Genomic DNA, 21,364 nt, shown 5'->3' on the forward strand with positions numbered 1-21,364 from the left:
AACGTCGTTGTATAACACAGACATCTATTTTCCATGAATAGAAAATTAATGTTTTCGGCTGTTAGATTTGTGACATAAAATTGTTTCTCCGTAAATATTTTATAAAGCAACAACTTTGCACAATGTCTCAATAACTAGGAAAAACAAAGAGTAATTCAGTGAAAGAGTGTTGAAGTCTATTTAAAACTCGGTTAACTGTTCCCGCAACTTAGTCTCTCAAAACTGACAAGTGTTTAAATTACAAGGCTGTCATTTAAATTAAACTTTTCCACCAGATGCTTCTGATTGAGGAGATCACAATTTAATTTTAATTTGGTTTAACTATATTGTGTGGGATGGCGGTTTCTTATAATTTTGTTAATGCTGTACCTAATCTGTAACTGACCAGGGGAATTTTTGTTTCCCTTCTTCCTGCCGATTTTGTTTTCGATTGATTGAAAAAGCAACAACAATAATAAAACAAGCTGTGAACATGTTAGCCATATTTAAAACGTTTACACTATATAAAAAAATTCCGGCAATTGAATTTTGCCATTAATATAATAAGTTTGTTTAGGGAGTCATAAAGCATTGTAGTCAATAGCTAAAGCAATTTTGGTGACTCGATATTGCTTATTTTACATGCAATCAAAGGGACATGCCAATGTTTTTAATAACTATTTGCCCAATTGACAAATAATTTAATTGACTGCACAATTTAGACTGTTGAATTCCCTCCATGCAGAAACAGGCTTTGGTTTCGATGGTCCAAGTTTTGTTACACTTTTTGAACTAATATTGTGATAAACACTGTATGATAAATCGTATTTACATACCTGATCCAGATGTGTAACCTATATGAAATTAAATTCTTTTGTGAAAAGAAACATGTAAAAAAACTTGTAGTAACAACTTTAATGTTGTAGGCATAGTATTGTTTATTTAGTGAAATGGCATTTAGGGAAAATTTTCACTCCAATGGAGTGTTCTAAACTCCCCGATTTGACGATGGAGTTGGAATTTAAACTCCATGTTCCATATCATGGGTTGGGGAGGTTTAAACCCCCTGTGAGGCGTTGGATGTTCACCTTTCAAACTTTTTGCATTAAGCGTCTTAACGTGCCGAGTTCCTTCATTACCCTGCTTCTTGAATGAAGAGTTTTGGGAATATTTGAACTTATTTGACTGTCTTTGCATAAACCAATCTTAAATCGATAGTTGCAACTTAATTCAACAAAACCAGAGTTAATTTGTCCTTTGCAGCTATGTAAAAGGAACATTTTTGCTATATTATATTTTTTATTATAAGAATGATTAATACGATAACTAAATTAGCTTTACAATGTAAATTAGCATCTATTACAGTTAACTATATAGCCATAATACATATAATTTATATGTGTTGCCTATACATACAGTACATACGGTAGTGATATCGACATAATTATTATTATTGATTGAACTTGAAAATTTGTTTTATGCCCTGCATTTCTACTACACATAGACACTTTTTTTGGGATTCTCTTGACCTTGGTATGTAATCTTGATGTTTAAAAGAGGTATGATCTACTGTTGGTTTTAGATTTTTATAAGAAAAGCATTGCAGGTCTACATCAGACATTGTAGCATTAGTTCAATAAGCTGTGTATCTCTACACTTGCATCTCTATAAAATTATATCAGTAGTGTATTTTATTTCAAAGTGAAGTAATAGCTATTTACATTACAAGTGTAGTAAGAGCGTTTTTACATCACGCAAGTGAATGTTGTGCAACGAGCGGAAGCGAGTTGTATAATTCACCTAAGTGATGTAAACACGCTCTTGCGTAACGTGTAACGTACAAGATTTTACCTGACCCGACAATATACATAGGTTTATGTACAATATATTTCATTATCCATTTCACTCATCTTCTAACAGTAACGTTCTTTTACAAACAAAAGCTAGGTTAGGAAAATACTTTAAAGCATAACAATAACATTCAAGCACACAGCTGATTTCTAGCGTTGAACGTCGTTGGTTCCATAGAGGTATATTTTTTAAGTTAAGCACTCAGTGTTATTTAAATGGGTTTCTTTACATCACCGAGTGAGTTTTTGATACTTTACATCACTCGAGAAGTAAGGAAGTTGTATACATCACGCTTGGGATAGGGAAGTTTAACATGGCGGGTTAGGTAAAATATCTAAAATAACCTGTACACATTAATCACCTGGTTATGTGTAGCGTGAAATTTCTGGCTTCTGAAACAAAATATGATAAAATAGTTCTTGACTAGCTGTTAGCCCTACGTACAGGAATCAAGTAGGCCTAGTCGATTAAAACTGAATATAATTCAGAACTGCTAGGTTACACGCATAAAGAAAAGTTCTGGCAGTTTTAATAGGGAAATCATCCTTTAAACTAATACCACTTGACCATCTATTTCTTTCATCCGGTATATAATCGGGCCTCTACGATATGCATTTTAAATCCGACAATAATACAATAAAACAGAAATTGTATCGATTTGAAAAGCCTTGAAGTGAGATTGGTGGACGATTCACACACTGGTTTAAAGTACATCAGCTACATACCACCTTTAATTGCATATTATCACTTACCGTACCTAATTTTACCTCAGTGGCCACTGAAACCTTATATATGATTTTGGCCTCCCATTCCTTGCATCTGCTAATGTTGATCCCAGTCTGGAGAAGTCTTTCATTTCTTGGTCCTCCAAATAGTCAATATTTGTGGTACTCATTGGAATACATTTTTAAAATCTAATGTATCTTCTCTCCACGCATATCTGGGTGTTTAAATATTCCTCAGCTCTCTGTTCTTTCGTATCTCAACCTCCGCATAAATGGTCCGTATATTTTTCCACCCGCGTTTTTTTAGTTCTAGGCTTCAAAGATGAAAATCCCTGGTTTGATTCCAAGCGATATCGAATCTTGAAAGATTCCATTAGTCAGTAGGTCACCCTAATTAATGTGATGTTTACAAAAGGTCGTGTTAAATACAGTTGTAACAAAACCATGGTTTTGACTGTTACACAAACACACAAATCTACTACAGGATGAAAACTACTATGTTTCACAGTGTACTAGGTACCTATCGGTGGATGTTTACGGGATGTTGATAGTGTGGGAGAAGCAGAGTGATATCCATTTAGCAAGGCCCGTGGCACTGCGCTCAGCCTGCAGCAATCAATATCAGCAGAACATTCCTGCGTGCTGCCGTTATATGGGCCATGTGTGCGGTCCCACAGACCCACAGTGCTCTTCCTCTTGTCGTATTTGGTAAAAATTTAATAAATTTAACCCAAGGCATAGTTGTGGGAGTTTGATTAAATATTGATAAAATGGTGGCGTTTGGTTTATTTATTTACAAATTATATCTTCATTAGCACTGTGTGTGTTGGCGTTGTTATAACCATGTTAGTGATTGTTCATAAATAACTTCTTCATTAGCATTGTATGTGTTGGTGCTGTTATACACATTTTGGTCAGAGTTGTTTTAAAACCCTTTCATCATTGTTAAACAGGTTCGTGCTAATGTTACAGATACATAGGAAACTGTTGGCGTAAAAGGGCATCTAAATTGTAAAATAATTTGTGTTATTCGTTTATTCAGCCAACTACATTAGTTCAGATTTCAAGGTTGACAGTTAAAGAGATGTGCTAACACTAATTGCACCACTCAACAATTAAATTAGCCTGAACAGCTGATTAGTTGAAGTTCCAATCATTACAATTTTACTAATTCTCTCTGAATCCTTGAACCTCATTGGTCCGTTACCCGTGTTGTTATGAGTAAAACTATGCTGTTATGAAAGTACACAATGCTTTTATGTGAAACCTCTTAGTTCTAAGAACTGAACTGAAACGGCTTAGGTAAATCACTGTCAGCGGCAATGAGAGGTTATAAACGAAAATACTCTCTCAGAAGTTATGACTAGTGATTTTTTTTGTAATTAAAACACTGTCGTAGGCAATAGCTATTTACCTAACCCGCCATCCATTTCACTCATCTTCTAACAGTAACGTTCATTTACAAACAAAAGCTAGGTTAGGAAAATTCTTCAAAGCATAACAATAAAAATCAAGCGCACAGCTGATTTCTAGCGTTGAATGTCGTTGACTCCATAGAGGTATATTTTTTAAGTTAAGCACTCAATGTTATTTAAATGGGTTTCATTACCTCACCGAATGAGTGAGTTTTTTCAACTTTACATCACTCGTGAAGTGAGGAAGTTGTATACATCACGCTTGGGATAGGGAAGTTTAACATGGCGAGTTAGGTAAAGTATTGTACGCAACTCGCGTAAATATTGTTTACCTAAACCGTGCAACATTAAGCATTACTTATGCAATCGTTGCGTAAACTACTATTTAACTAAACTGTCTCTATACGATGTACATGTTACTTATTTTACAATCTTAAGTGATGCAATACATCACACAAATCGTCAACATTTGTTTAATACATGTTTTGGTTTGGTTTGTAGAAAGTTATAGAAAGGAAACTAGAGCGCAACATTAAGTAAATAAAGACCTAACCAAACAGTCGGTTGCTCTGTAAATGTGTTAACACAGTAAGTGAGTGTTGAGATTTACAGTCACTGTGGCTGTACCGGCAATCGCCGGCTGTAAACTAGAGCCAAGTGTAGTGTTTTATTCATTCTGGTTCGGTCCCAAAAACCTTTCAGCCAAGTTAGAACAGTTGCTGGTCCCGGAGGGCTGCTGTGCTCTGTTAACTTTATATTCACTGCAACTGCCCTACCCCCTCCCCCCCCCCCGTCCTCTACCCTGCAGGGAGGCTGTGTGTAATGTACTATCATGATTATTGTTATGATAGAATCGGTTTTTGAATTATAACTATGTAGATGCGTTTATGGCTCTTAATATAAGCTGTTCAGAATAATAATCAATGGTCATTTACATTGTGTATGCATAACTATTGACTTTATATCTACAGTGTGGATATAAAGCCAATGGCATAACTGAATAGTTTCAAGTGTGCAAATATATTAGGATATTGTCATAGCTAACAGTTAGTTTTGTGCAATTAATATTTTATTTCATAGATTTTTATAGTCATTTAGGTTTGTTTTCTACTACTGTGAGGGATGCCATGTTTGGTCAATTGATTGTTACATGTTCTATCAGCTACTTACTTATACATTTAAAAATGCTTTTGCCTAAGATACTGCAAACAAAAAAGACTATTTAACTATTACCTTTGACTATCAATACAGTATTCAATAGTCAATGTGATTACCTACTTTGATTATGCATTAATAAATACTTTAATCGTCAAAATGAAAAAGCACGAATCCACCGATTTACCATACCGCAGTGTCAAATTCGCTTTATAAATCTGCTTGAAATGCTGGAAAAGGCAAATCGTCAGGCGGAACCGCAAAGGAGCGATAAGAACCTTTTTATATTGATATAATGAAGGTAAATTATTCACAAAGGCGAACCACAGGCAAATCCTTCAAAGGCATAGTCACGTCAATTGAAGACACCTTTCTGCCAATTTACCCTAAGTAGGAGTAGCTATAACTGTAGTGTACCCGGTTAGAAATATGTTGTGGATTTTAAAACGAACAATACATTTTATTGTTATTTTATTAATTTTATGTTTATGGAATGTGTTTGGGTCTCCAGAAACCACTATATGTTCAAAATCGTCATGTCTGAATGCCCATGCACAATACTTCCCGTAAAACGACTTAAGCTGCAATAAATAGTTCTATTACGTATTATTTGTGTTTTATAATTTTAATGAAATTCTTATTAAACTGGCTTAATTTGTTTTACATTTTTCAAAAGTCATACAGCTTGTTGAAAGTGATATTTATATTGGTTGAAATGATGTTCATACTTAAAAATCATACTTTAAACAGGTAAAGTAAATAAAAGTGCTGAATATAATTTGTATTTTGGACAGACTTTTTTGACAAATGATAAAAATCAACTAAGCTATTGTTAACTAAACTAAAAACTATTAAATGTACCTTTTGATGAATATGATTATTTTGAGGTTCTTCACGAACTTCTTCTAATGTTTGGGAGTACCAAACTTGAAGTTTCATATACTCACTTGTTTGGCAATTTTTACCTTCAGATTTTGAATACCACTTCCAAAATATTTAATTTCAGTGACGATCAATAAAAATATTAAATACGCTTTACCAGTCGTGAAAAAATAATATACAACTTTTTGCTTTTACACTCTGTAGCAATCAACATTGCGAGTGGTAGGTTTCTGGTTGTTTTATAAGAAAACTGATGTGCCATTTGAAAATAGCGTCCACATCAGGGCCACATGATGTATTGGTCGGGCTTGATACTGCTGCAACGTAGCGCCCATATAGCCTTAACGCTTTGTGTGCCCTCATTGTTGTACATTACCAGGCCATTCAGGGCGCTAGCCGTTATGACGTCATGTTTCATGCCAAGCTTTGGGTATTACGAAAAACTCCTACCAGATTGTTACGAGAATGGGGTTTCATTAATAGTTACCAAAATTGTAACTTTTATAAAAATATACACAATAGGACTAAGGGAATTGCATAAATAATTACTTGGAAATAAATCTGTAGTTTAACTCAAAGTATTGAAATTGCAGTAATAATATTAAGTAATAATGTTTGATTAGTGTGCTGTGGCCAATGAAAGACTTGAGTCCTGCAAAAGGTAATGGGTCGGTATGTTATACTTGTTGTATAGTTTCTGAAATCACAAGTTAAAATTATTTTGATCTGCTCGTTCTATTTATTTTACAACAGTTCATGTAATCAATTAGTTTTTCTCAGTTTGGCTTTGAACCATGTTAATATGTTTTTGGAACGTGTGAGATTTTTCATTACCGGTTTTCTTGAACTATAAGCTCAAAAACAGTTTCGTAATCGAATTACTCTAACAGCTAATTTTCACTATGATTTTCCTCATACACAGACAAACCTTTTTAGGATTTGTTCCCAATAGAAAAAAAACTAACTTAACATTATTTTATTAAAATATTGTAGGAGAAAAAAAATGGGATACTCCCCCGTATGCTTTGTCAACTCATCATTTTAAGTATACTCCGATAAATTAACGTAATAATTTTAAGAAAATTCCCTTTGTGTGACGAACAAATCTTGGTTTTTGTTGTTTTCCAAGATAAAATGTTTGCAGCTAAACTGCGACGTGGCTGCAAGTAATGTAAGATTTGCGTGCAAACGTTCCGGGTAAACATCGCTGGTACAGTTTGCTATGTAGATGTGGAGATTCTGCATAATGCATCATCGAAGTATACATCAGTTGTAGTCCAAACACTGCTAACTGGAGCATGATAAAGCGTCTTTTGGACAACAATTGTTTCAAAATCTACCCCCTTTTGTGTTAAAGGCCTCTTTTACATGTATCTGTGGGAAAAATATTTTTGTTTCGACCGTATTTGGTTTTACCAACATTTTTTAGATAAATCGTTCTGGATGGATATTCAGTGTCATACTGAGCAATTGACAAATGAATGTTTGACTTGTTGAAGTACAGTGACATGTCGGTGCTTTTATATGAATGCACAGATGGTTTTTCCACAATGCTTCTCAACAGACTTGCTAAATTCACTTGAACTGTAATGGTCTTCATATTTGTGTTGTGTAACGTAACTATATGCTTAACCATTGAATGTAAATACATTACTAAAATACTTGCCAACGCCACGTTTAAGGTTCAAGCTTGTTTAAATTACTATGTTTCAGTATCAACACTTATTCAAACTCACAGTTTTCTAGTGCAGTAATTAATTAAATTAATAATATAAAAAAAACATCTATCGGTTTGTATCAGTGAGTCTGCATCACAAATTCTTCAGATTAACCCGAAACCTTTGAGTAATTAGACTTTTGTAAAGTAATCAAACCCCGAACTCTCGTGGAAACGTTTGTTTCACGATCCGTTGTTTGATTTCTCGTCAGTCAGAGGATGGTTCGCAATCAAGGGACGGAGGTTGAATCAACCCTGCCGAGTGCTGACCCGACTGAAACTAACTCTCGTTTGATTCTTTGATCGCTTCAACTGTTCTCACTTTAATTTGAAAGGTGATCAACATGGGTTGGACAAGATTTTTGGTGTTTTTTACCTATAGATCTGTAGATGTATGTTGATGCATTCAACAGATTTAAGAACAGTCATATAGGGGTTTGAAATGTTTATAAAGGTGATGAGCGATTTAAATTATTTATTTGTCTTTTACGTTTAGTTGTGTTGTTTTTCAATTCTTTAAGTGGTTTAGAAAGAAACGGTTGAAACCCTGGTTTTGTTACTAACGACTACCTAAATTTAGTTTCACCAATAATTGATAGCCCATGGCACCGCAGTCAAGAAACGAGTTTATTAATAAGATGAGTTTATAATTAATTTTACTATAATTTCTGTGGCCTCTGAGTTTATACGGCTTACAGTTTTGATAAAAAGGTGTTTAATTGTTATGATAAATACTAGCCTATCTCTGAATACATATTTAATCTGAAAACTAATTCTTAGACAAGTATCACATAAGATTAAATAATACAGTACTGTACTAATTTTATTATATACATTTTGACAATCTTTAAATCCAGTACATGTATCTATCATAGTCCAAACATATAGTTAGCAATGTGTGAATAATTTCACACACTTGTGCAAACAACCTCCCCAATATTCTCCGCTTCAGTAGCCTCTTACCTCAAACAAGTCCGTCTGATGTTGTTTTAACAATACAGCTCAATTTAGTTCAAGCGGCTGTTGTTAACTAACAAATGATTGTGTTTAAAACTGGGGCCAATTCGACAATACAATCAATTTTCCTAATTACATTTAAGCACTATTGGCCAGATCCCATTTGCTCTGACCCACAACCCCTTGTGCCCAATTTTGTCCCCAATCAGACTGTGGTAAGCTCCAACCCCCCCCCCCTGCATGGGGAAACAGCGATGGCTTAGTAGTGGGTGAAAATCTAATTATGTTGTTAAGTTTTATGTGTGTAGGCTTTGCACAAAGGGTGTAAAATAACATTTGGAGTGCCTTGTGCTCGATGCTTAGTAGAAAGTGTACAATTCCTTAAGGAGTGAACTGGTCTAGGGGTAGAGTAGGGCTTTGGTCCACAAGATCAGGGTTTGAATCCCGCCAAACACCTATTTGTTTTATGCACGAACCTCATGCACGAATTCTAGAAGTAATGTGCGAAACAGGTCTGGACTTGATCCTAGCACCCAAGGATGTAAATAGAGGGAAGTCGTATGGGCAAATTAATTGTTGTTGGATAATTGCCTTACCGTTGTATATAACTAAATTTAATTGAGTTCTGTTTGAATGGCACTTATGGGAATTTTAAATCTGTACCTTTTTCAGTAAACATTGAGAAATGTTGTGTCGAAATGTCTACTATTTACGGGTTGTTGTTTTATCTCATTTTAGGAAAACATAAATTTCTCACAAAATACCCAGACAATGCTAAATTGAATAAGTAGTTAAATTATAATTGGTTTCTAGTTGTAATTAATTAATGAAATACAACTTCTAAAAGTGAAATACTTGAATTTCAAGATGAATAGTAAATGTTTTGCATGAATTAATTGGCACAAATAAATTACATACGCTACAGTGAAAACATTTTTCAAAGAAATCCAACTAGTAAGAACATATTTAAAATACTTGTCAAGTTTATCTACTGCATTAAATCAAGTAAAGTTTATGCTTAAAATACATACACATTTTTACTCATAATTAGGCGTTTTTATGTTTGTTCAACCTATGACAAGTTCAACGACATTCACTTGAGAATTCTGATAAAAAGCGGCATCGAATGTAATAAGTTAGCCATAAAATCTAAATGTACATTGGTTACCGAAGTACATAATGCAAAAGCAAAGCTTTTAACCTGGATGTAGTAAGTCTTTGAGCATCGACTGTGACTTTATTTCCCTTACAGTTGGTTACCGGGGCGTGAGAGAATAATTGGCGCGTTTGGACAAGCTGTAACAAGCTAAAGGGCGTTACTTGTTATTTATCCGACATCGCTTTTAGTCTTTTCGCTAACAAGTATTTTTCACTTTGAAAGAACGTAGTGTGTACGTTGTAATTGTTGGACTAATTTTTGATATTTTGTTACAGGTTGGTTGGCTAAGATTCAGTGCTGGACTTGTGGTAAAGTCTGTAAGTCTGTGATCTTGTTAGTTTTGAATTTTAACTACTTTTAAGGTTGAAAAATAAATATTTTACTTAACTTTAATGGTTAATATATGCTATACGTTTGTCCAAAGAATTTCTTTGAGTACTGCTTTGTTAATTGTGCTAACCATCTGTTGTACCTATAGAACTGAAGTGTTTCCTCTTACACATTTTCTATTTAAAACATGGCCAAATCATAAACCTACAAGCAAACTCATGTTGTGACATAATTGAAGAAGGGTAACCCAGTGTGTGTTGAGTAGGCCTAGCTAAGCTTAATCCTGTAGTGTTGAAGCCGCCTACTTAATACACTTGTCACATCAAATTCCTTATACATTCTATTTTTTGGTTGTTTGCAGTTTATAATGTACTTCCTTAATCTTCACAATAGCCTAGTAAAGTTTGTAGTGCCTGAAATATTGAGGTTAATAACAATTTTATATATACCAAGTTAATTTAAAACAATAAAAATATTATAACTATTGTACCTATAGATATGTCCCTTTTGATTGGACAAAGAATTTTCAGATATTTGTACAGTAATGGGATCAAAAAATGTGAGTTTGAAGCTTATTAAAAATAAGGTGAATTTGTTGTAAACGTACTATTTTAGTTCTGACAAGCTAAAGGGGAAGGATTTCTAGGCTTTAGTAAAGAACATCTAGACTTTTATTATGAAATAGGGTCCAAGTGATCTAAAAGAATTTAGAACCAAGAAATAGTCTTATCTATATTTTGTCGTTATGTTGATTAGGCTATACAATATGTTTTACCATCCGGTAGGTCATTTTAAATAACAAACTTAAGTAACACAGTATCGTGATAGAAAGCAATTAACAACAAATACGTATAGATTAATGATGTAATTGATTTTTTATTTTTAATCAGTTTCAAATAAACAAATGCAGGTGACATCACTATCCTTAATCAGGCGTTTAGGGGTTTTATTTTAAACACCATTTATTACAAGGTTAAACAGGAATGGTCGAATAAAAAGTATTGAAATAAAATAATGGTGAGAGAAGATGGTGGGTTGGGAGGAGGTAGTAAAACTGGTGCCATGGCAACTGGGGTAGAACTCCCAGTGGCTTGATACTGCAGTCTGTATCATATTACTTGTAACATGGTTTACGACAATATTTACATGAGTTGAACACTGGTGGTATCAGTAATGATAAACTTTGTTATAACACAGAGTAATATGAAATAAAATATTGGCTCCCTTAATCATATCTTAAAATACATTGTAAAGTAACATAATACTTATTTTTAGTGTCAGTTACGAGTGATTGACGGGTATTGTAAATTAGTATTTTTTTCAAAGTTAAGTTGTCTTTTTGACTAATAATTTAATAACCAGGGAACAACTTATCATCGCTTTAAGTTAAACTTTGTTTTGGATAGTTGACAGGGATGAACTGACAGAGCTTGTCTTTAGGAATAATAATTTGTGTGTTTATAACACGGTTTTAATAATACCCAATTGAAAGAGCCTTCAGTTTATCGTGAATTATATATTTTGTAAATCGTCTCAATTATAAAATAATATCTAAAATCAAGAGAGGTTATAGAATGTTGACATTACAGTAACGCTAAGAGCAGTAGAATCGTTGCTGTAGTTGAAACTAGTCACAGATCTATCAATTCATTGTCTATCATTTCATTGTGGGGTGTGTTCGTTTTCAAGACAAACTCTTTAACATAATGGTAGTGATAAATTGATTTCGATCTATTGTCTTCTTATCTCTAACATTGTCTTGTATATTTAACTAAGCATCAAAGCATACTTTCAATATGGGAAAAGGTAACTACAGTACATTATAACATCATATCACTTATAACTCATTAATATAAATTAAAATACCTTAGCCCAACATACGCAATGCATCCAAATACTAGAATGAGGAGAAACATCTTCCCAAAGTTCATAAATTTATCGGTGTTTACGTTGTAGTCGGTCTCACGCGGCGGCGGCGGCGGCGGCATGTCTTGGTCGATGAGCAGATTTACGTCGGTATAGATGGACACAGGTCTGAGGGCGAAGTCTGGAGAGTCGTCGCTTGGGCTGAACAAGGGGTTGGCGAAGACCGCCACGTTGCTGGTAGTCATGAAGGCCTTGACGGAGTTAAAGATTTATTTGTAGAGATTATGAGCCAGTTTCTTCTAAGATTCACACAGAACTCAACACAGTTTCTACTGGAAAAAAGACACACCTAGTTCACAGCAAAGTTGTCTAATATTAATTGATTTCAGAGTAAGAATCCTAGGGTGATGTATTGAGATTTCTGTTGGTACAGTACTTTGTCGTAAGATTCCTAAGGAAACTTCTTAACGAGATTTCTAAGAACCACTATGGATTGGTATATCTTGAGGCAATTCTATTTAATTCTCATTGGGACAATCAAAGACGTTTTTTAGATTCGGATGACTACTTAGGAATATTCTTGTTTCAATGTATTTTGGCTTCTAGGATATGTTCGTAGCGAGATTCGTTGAAAGATGCAACACTTGCACAAATGAACACTACGCTCACTCACAACGACGCTTAAACAATCACTCTCTTATGGAAAGGCAACACTTATTGGCTGGATTATTAAAACACAAACTTTCAAAGACAAACACGAAACACTTACCGGAGCTGTAGACTGAAGACTGACGTGTCTTGGAATAAAAGTGTGTCTGGTGCAGTCGATCACATGGCCAATGTACGAGTAGGCTTAATTGGTGCTGCTCACTGTCAATTGCAAGTGTCAATTTGATTGATCGCTTTTTATGCATTCATTCATTTTTTACCCGTTATTGTGTGACTTGAGGTATAGTTATTCAAAATTGTGGATTATAACCATAAAAGGTCTTTGTGCATTATGCTTATAGGTGACAAATGTTTCACTTTCGTGTTGGTTTGAAACGAACGATTCGAAACTGTGAAAGGAATAAGATCGAGCATTAATACCCCCGCCGCAGCAAACCTGCAGACTAAGCGAATTTCCATTTAAGCTTGATAGGATTTACATGAAAATGTCTCCTAAAAATATCACATTTATTCCCTATTTAAATAGCATTAGTTTAACGAGTACTTTGGCTTGCTTGTTTTTTGTAAATTGTTAATAGTTTAGTATGAAATCAATGCATTTTCCAAATTTGATCACAATATGTTCATAAACAAGCAAACTACAACAGTTTACTTATACTTTATAAAAATAACATGGGAATTTTAAATTTACTATAATTTGGAATTTTCTCCGTAACCAATAGGCGCATAGGAACACTTCAATATACTAAATTATTTGTTTTTATTAAGCTCTATAATTTGGTTTGGTAAGAGTTTGCTAATTCTTTTGTTTTTAGGGTAAAAAATGGGAAAACCAAATTTTTACCCCTAGCCCTCACATAAATACCCGTTCTCGCAGTCTGATCATGCTGGTTCGTGAACTCGTTCAAAAAAAAGTACGTTTACAAGTTTATACCAAATTTCATCAAAATCAGACCATTTTTGCTCGGGTTATCGTGCTAACGGAGACATATATAAATATATGCATATATGAATTTGAACGAATGTTGTTTTTGGCCTCTAGGGACCTCAAAAACAAATACCCCCGCCGCAGAAAACCTGCAGACTAAGCGAATTTCCATTTCCCTGAATGGATTTACACTAAAATGCCTCCTTAAAAATATCACATTTATTCCCTATTTAAATAGAATCAGTTTAAAACATACTTAGGTTTGCTGCAACAGGGAGGGTAAAAGTGTTTTTTATGTAAAATGTTAATAGTTAGTAATAAATAAAAACATTTTCCAAATTTGGGCAAAATATGTTTATAAACAAGCAAACTACAACAGTTTACTTATTCTCCATAAGAATAACATGGGAATTTTAAATTTAGGCCTACAATTTTTTGGAATTTTCCCCGTAACCATTAGGCGCATTACAACGCTTCAATATACTGATTATTTGTTTTTTTAAGCTCTACAAAATAGTTTCGAAAGAAATTGCAAAATTTTATGTTTTTTGGGTCAAAAATGGGAAAAACCCATTTTTACCCCATAAAAGCCCCTATAAACCCCCGTTCCCATGGTCCGATCATGCTGGTTCGCGAACTCGTTCGAATAAACGTAGGTTTACACGTTTGTACCAAATTTCATCAAAATCGGATCATTTTTGCTCGAGTTATCGCGCTAACGGACTCACACACATATATATATATATATATATATATATATATATATGAATTTGAACGGATGGTGTTTTTGACCTCTAGGGACCTCGAAACGAAAAAAAAATCGGTCCCGGGTCCATCTTATCTTATCTTATCTGACAGGGGCAGGTCGAGACCTTAAAGCACTTCATCCGAAATCGAATTATTGCGCACCCCAGATACTTAATTGCTTTCTTGTTGACCTACAAGTTGAGGCGCCCAATGAATGCCTGTAGCTTCCCAATTAGTTCATCCTCAGGAAGAAATCTACCTCTAGCCATATTTCCAAGAGTTATCGATCTAGCGTCAGAGAGCTCAATACAATCAAAGAGTAAGTGATCAGCTGTCTCTTCTGACCTATCACAGTACCTACAGATCGGTTCACCATCATATAAGCCCATCCGTTGTAGATGTTTCCTGAATCTTCCATGACCAGTTATCAGTTCAACAATTAATTTAATTCTTCGTCTGTCTAGTCTCAAGAGGTCACAGGCAACCTTTTTGGAAGGCCTAAACAGAGTAAGCTTGCTGACCCTAAGAAGGGGAACATCGACCCAGCGTTTGCGATGCTTTTCCTTGGCCCATGACGCAATCGCAGAACATACACTGTTTCGTGAGATGCCACAGAAGGGTTGCGGGCCTAACAATGATGTCGCAGAGGCAGTATTTGCCAATCTGTCTGCAGCTTCATTTCCTTCAATGCCTGAGTGTCCTGGTACCCAGCAAAGCGTAAGGTCATTTCTCCTACCCAACTCAGACACAGAAGCAAGACAATCCCACACGAGCCTGGAGTTGAATTCGTAAGAGTTTAATGCTTTTAAGGTCGCTTGACTATCAGTAAAGATATTGATTGTTTTGTCTCTGATATCTTTGTTAAGATGTTCTTGAGCACAAACTAGAATGGCAGTGACCTCCGCTTGAAAGACAGTTGGGTACACCCCCATTGGAAGACAAATACCAGTGCCTCCATTCATCCAATGCACACCTGCTCCAGTGCCCCCATTTTTGATCTTAGAACCATCAGTATAGCATTCTAAGTCACCTGTGGGTATGGGTCCTTTTCCGCCAGACCAATCCTTCCTATCTGGTATTAGTACTTTGAAAGGCTTTCCAAAGGAGTATTTTTTGGACATGTGATCTGAAGGTAAGTCCAATTCATCATTATGTACCACCTGAACAATTTTAGAGTGCCCTTTATTGTTCCCTGAGGCTATCCATAAGTTTTCGTATCTAAGGCGTTGGGCTGTTTTACTTGCTACCACCTTAATGTAAATGTCAATAGGTAGCATGTCAAGCAGACAGTCAAGTGCCGCTCCAGGACAGCTACTTACTGCCCCAGTTATCATAATAAGAGCAAGCCTCTGAACTCCTGCTAAAGCTTTGACAGCAATAGTTGATTCCATCTTTGGCCACCACACAAGCGAACCATATGTAAGGGCGGGTCGAACAACAGATACATACAGCCAGTGCATAAGTTTAGGCTGTAACCCCCATGTGCCACTTACCATCCGCCTGCATGCCATAAGGGACCATTTGCCACGCTCAATGACTTTTTGAAGGTGTGGTCCCCAGTGAAGTGATCTGTCCAAAATTACACCAAGATACTTCACCTGATTCTGCAGCTCTATTACAGTACCCTGCAGTCTTAGTGGGCCGATCCCGTCCAGTTTCCTCCTTCTTGTGAAGGGTACCATTACAACTTTCCTGGGATTTATAGAGAGCCCAACATCCTGGCACCAACGGTCCACTACCCTTAAAGCTCTATTCATAAGGTCAGTTATGGTTCCGTGGAACTTTCCAACCACAAGGATTGCAACATCATCAGCATAACCTAAGGCGAAAACCCCACTTTCATTGAGGGTCCTTATAAGGTCGTCTGCTACCAAATTCCAAAGTAGAGGAGAAAGAACCCCCCCCCTGAGGACATCCTCGAGTAGTTCTTGCCTCGATCGTATCATTGTGGAGTGAGAGCCTAACCTTCCTACTGAGAAGCAAGGATTCAATCCATCTACATATTATACCGTGAAAACCTCTTGCTCTCACCGCATTAAGAATCGCTGGAGTACCAGTATTGTCAAAAGCACCTTGAATATCGAGAAAGGCACCCAGGGCCACTTCACTGCTCTCTAGAGCTTTCTCAATCTTGCTTACAAGTTGGTGCAACGCAGTCTCGCATGATCTTCCTGAGACATACGCATGCTGATTAATATGTAAAGGATGTGTCCTAAGAGCTGTATCCATCATATATCTTGAGACCAACTTCTCTAGGATCTTAAGAAAGAAAGAAGATAGAGAAATGGGTCTGAATGACTTAGGGTCAGTGTAACTATCCCTTCCTGGTTTAGGAAAAAATGCGATACGCGAATTACACCACCCTAAGGGAATGTGTCCTAACGCTAAGCTGGCTCTGAAAAGTTTACAGAGTGGGTGTATAATTGTATCAAGACCCTCCTGCAAACAAACAGGTCTTACCTCATCAGGACCCGGCGATTTGAAGGGTCGTAATAAGCCAACAGCCCATCTTACCTTGCTGAAGGTGACTATGCGGCAAGCAGTGCTCCACATAGAATGAGTGGCACGACGGCCCAGGTTAGGCCGCTCTGGACTCACCTCCTCCTGCTGCACTTCAGAAACAATACAACCAGGGAAATGAGTTTTTACCATAACCTTTAGTATTTCGGTAGGTTCAAAAGCCATTACACCATCCGGTCCCTCAACGGCACCCAAAGTAACATGTCTGTCTCTAACAAGTACCTTATGTATTCTAGAAGTATCCTTGATACTCTCTAAATTTCCACAAAAATTTTTCCATGAGAGCCTTTTGGCCTTACGTACTGCATGGTTATATTCTGTGAGAGTTGTATGGTATGTATCCCAATTATTGGTTATCTTTGCTCGCCTAAATTGGGCCCTTACTCTCTTCCTAAGAGAGGCAAGTTCAGGACCCCACCAACTAGCCCTGTTGCTCTTTCCCTTGCTCAAAGGACAATTATCCTCAAAGGATGTAACTATGCACCTAGTTAGACGATCTGCCGCCTCGTCAAGCGCATCAACTGTGTTAATAGGAGATGTGTTCAGGTTCGAGGCAATTCTGCCCCGAAGATCAGCTCTGAAGGATGCCCAGTCGGTTTTAACTGGGCTCCTGAATAAGCGAACCTCGCCGCAGAAATTCCCCAACCCGAAGACAATGTGCCTATGATCAGACAGGGATGGCTCAAGGGACACTGACCAGTCAATAATCCTGTCAGCCATACCCGCCGAACACAGGGTAAGATCAATTACTGATTGGCCTATCCTGCTTAAAAAAGTTGGTTCTGAGCCTACATTTGCAACAAGTAGGCCGCAAGAAGCTATGTATTCTAGAAGTGACCTACCTCGGTTGTTAGTGTCCCTGCATCCCCAGGCCGTATTATGGGCATTGGAGTCGCAGCCTATCACGAGTTCAGATCCAGACTCGTGTGCGAGGTCGACCAATCTTCTGACCTCGGCCGATGGGAGCAGTCCATCGTCGCCCTGTGGCATGTAAACAGAGGCCAGCAGCAGATTTATGTTGGATTTAGTACATACAGTCTTAATTACTGTTACGTCCCTCGAACAAAGCTCTAGAACTGGATTACATTTTAGCCCCTCTTTAACCCAAATGCAAGTTCTAGGGTGTGGTACAGATGCAGAGAAGATGCTACCCTTTATAGTTCCCATCCCCGCAATTCTAAAATTATTGATCCAGGGTTCTTGAATCAAGGCATAATCTAAGGACTGCTTAACCGTGCTCAGACAGAACACAGCCGTGGCAGCCTTACTGTGTTGTAGGTTCGCTTGAAGGACCTGAGTCATCAGAGGGAGCACCAGAGATAACTCTGAGCTGTATTTTCCCCAGACCCAGATAGATAATCCAGCCACGATCTTTCAGAACCTGCGCATTCATTTCATCAATAGCAAGAACAAGAATCTGATGATCATCCTTCCTCTTCCCACCAATGACGCGCCAGTCCTTTGTCGTGACACCAGGATTTTGTCGCTCAATCTGAACAAACACTTTAGAGGCTTCGACCTTGGCCAAGCGCCTGTCAGTGCGTAGGAGCACTTTGGTCGTGCGCAACAGATCCTTATAGTCTGCTACAATGACCTCCATACTCCCCTCACTTCCCAGCGCCAGCTTCGGTGCCACCCTCTTTAGCCAGTCAGTTGTTTCAGAATTACCACAAGTTACGACAAGAGCACCCTTCTCATGGTAAATTTTTTCAAACTGATGAGGAATGTTGGCGCCGTCATCACCAAACACCAACTCCATCAGTTTGTCCTGCAACAAATCACATTCCTCAACAGAGAATCTCGCATCGCGATAGGCCGCTGGAGCTACTGCCAACTTGTGACCCACAAGCTGATCTCTGTAGCTGGCCTTTCCCGCAACGAGTCCATCTGCTGATTGATTAGAGTTTTTATTTCTCTTAGAAGGAGGATTTTGAGACGACCCAGGGTTACTATCGGATCCGGTTCTACGCATCGGTGATACGCCTGAACCTTCCCCAGGAGAACTCAAGGACTCTCGCTTCCTCCTTCTCCACTGTCTGTTAGGGATCCACGTGCCCTCAGCCTTTTTCTTTTCTCTAACAGACATATTGTACTCAGTTTTGGTCATAACTGTAAAAGTGATCTCAGAGTCGGACGAAACATCCGCCAGAGATGGAGAGTCGCCAGCACTGCTGGTGTTTAGTGGCTTATTCAGGTCTGCATCTAACCTGTGGCAAAGCTCAAGCACATCAGTAGATGAATTGGGTGGAGTTCTTGCTGTTAAGGAACTTCTCGAGAAGACCTCTGGCGAGTCCAGGATCTCCCCAGGTTCCGTCTCCATAGCGGTGTTCTGCACAGTAACATTATCATTGTTAAAGGAAAGCTGATCGTTGCCCTCCCCAGAATCCATGGGCTTGTCCTCCAAAAAGGAGGAGTGGGATTCCCCGCTTGAGCAGGTACCCACCTGGGGTAATGATTCCGTTCGTTTACTTTCAGCCATTACTAAAACAAGAAAAGCAAAAAAGTTAGCAGTTTAGCAGCCGAACCGTGACCCACTCACTACGCCTGCTAATATCCAAGACTGGACCCTTTCGGGGTAGGACCCCTCATCGTCTCCAGCTCAGTCCTGTCACAGCTGCACACATACCTGTAACAGTTGGCGGTAACATTAGCTATCTGGGCCTTGGCCGGATTGGTGATTGTCACCTCCGCCCAAGGCCAGTACTAGAGCAGCCGCTCCCTACCCTAGGGCTGTCTAGTCACGACACAGTATTGTTAATAGTTTAGTATGAAATCAATGCATTTTCCAAATTTGATCACAATATGTTCATAAACAAGCAAACTACAACAGTTTACTTATACTCCATAAAAATAACATGGGAATTTTAAATTTACTATAATTTGGAATTTTCTCCGTAACCAATAGGCGCATAGGAACACTTCAATTTACTAAATTATTTGTTTTTATTAAGCTCTATAATTTGGTTTGGTAAGAGTTTGTTAATTCTTTTGTTTTTAGGGTAAAAAATGGGAAAACCAAATTTTTACCCCTAGCCCTCACATAAATACCCGTTCTCGCAGTCCGATCATGCTGGTTCGTGAACTCGTTCAAAAAAAAGTACGTTTACAAGTTTATACCAAATTTCATCAAAATCAGACCATTTTTGCTCGGGTTATCGTGCTAACGGAGACATATATAAATATATGCATATATGAATTTGAACGAATGTTGTTTTTGGCCTCTAGGGACCTCAAAAACAAATACCCCCGCCGCAGAAAACCTGCAGACTAAGCGAATTTCCATTTCCCTGAATGGATTTACACTAAAATGCCTCCTTAAAAATATCACATTTATTCCCTATTTAAATAGAATCAGTTTAAAACATACTTAGGTTTGCTGCAACAGGGAGGGTAAAAGTGTTTTTTATGTAAAATGTTAATAGTTAGTAATAAATAAAAACATTTTCCAAATTTGGGCAAAATATGTTTATAAACAAGCAAACTACAACAGTTTACTTATTCTCCATAAGAATAACATGGGAATTTTAAATTTAGGCCTACAATTTTTTGGAATTTTCCCCGTAACCATTAGGCGCATTACAACGCTTCAATATACTGAATTATTTGTTTTTTTAAGCTCTACAAAATAGTTTCGAAAGAAATTGCAAAATTTTATGTTTTTTGGGTCAAAAATGGGAAAAACCCATTTTTACCCCATAAAAGCCCCTATAAACCCCCGTTCCCATGGTCCGATCATGCTGGTTCGCGAACTCGTTCGAATAAACGTAGGTTTACACGTTTGTACCAAATTTCATCAAAATCGGATCATTTTTGCTCGAGTTATCGCGCTAACGGACTCACATATATATATATATATATATGAATTTGAACGGATGGTGTTTTTGACCTCTAGGGACCTCGAAACGAAAAAAAAATCGGTCCCGGGTCCAGGTCTTACCGTGAGTACTACGGTAATAGCTTATTCCCTATATGGGAAATTCGCTAAAAAGTAAATCGGTCCAGGGTCCAGGTCTTACCATGAGTACTACGGTAATAGCGTATTCCCTATATGGGAAATTTGCTAAAAACTCACTGATATTTTGAAGCCTTAATCTTTTTCTGGTTTCCAAAGTGGTTATATTTTAGTCTAGGCCTACTCTAAGTATAACCACGTTATGGACCCTGATTTTAATAACGTGTATGAAATTATTATATTATCACCCTGGTCGATTATTGCCACACTAAAAGGTTTCATTCCCCCGAAAATTACAGAGAATACTTAACAACCTTTGCATTGTCCTTTGAAATTAGTGAAACCAGTATGTCAAACAAAAGATTAAAGTCGAAAACATTTTAGTTGCCCAACTAATGGTTACAACAAACGAATTTATGAATTATTAACTATGCACACAGTACTTTGCGGTTCCATGAACATAATGTATGGCTCCATAGCTCATAGTCTGCCGTCCGTTGTTATTGTAATTA

General features: G+C 37.1%; 2 protein-coding genes across 3 annotated transcripts in view; one reads left to right on the forward strand and one right to left on the reverse strand.

The window, feature by feature from the left end:
* LOC128986603 (amyloid-beta-like protein) overlaps window positions 1-21,364 on the forward strand; it is a 264,303-nt gene that overhangs the window by 37,928 nt on the left and 205,011 nt on the right. The window lies entirely within an intron of this gene.
* On the reverse strand, window positions 16,745-18,684 carry LOC128986604 (uncharacterized). Its single transcript, XM_054407052.1, has 2 exons — window positions 17,743-18,684; window positions 16,745-16,992 (listed from the first exon to the last, which is right to left on the reverse strand). Exon 1 carries the CDS (start codon window positions 18,657-18,659, stop codon window positions 18,165-18,167), a length of 495 nt encoding a protein of 164 aa, XP_054263027.1. The 5' UTR covers window positions 18,660-18,684; the 3' UTR covers window positions 16,745-16,992; window positions 17,743-18,164.

This window comes from Macrosteles quadrilineatus, unplaced genomic scaffold (assembly GCF_028750875.1).
Source record: "Macrosteles quadrilineatus isolate MER2022 unplaced genomic scaffold, UCM_ALF_1.0 Scaffold_2__2_contigs__length_208266976, whole genome shotgun sequence".
NCBI classification, from domain to species: domain Eukaryota; kingdom Metazoa; phylum Arthropoda; class Insecta; order Hemiptera; family Cicadellidae; genus Macrosteles; species Macrosteles quadrilineatus.

Coding starts and splice junctions, on each gene's coding strand:
- LOC128986604 (XM_054407052.1), bottom strand. CDS start 18,659: ATGGAGTTGGTGTTTGGTGATGACGGCGCCAACATTCCTCATCAGTTT.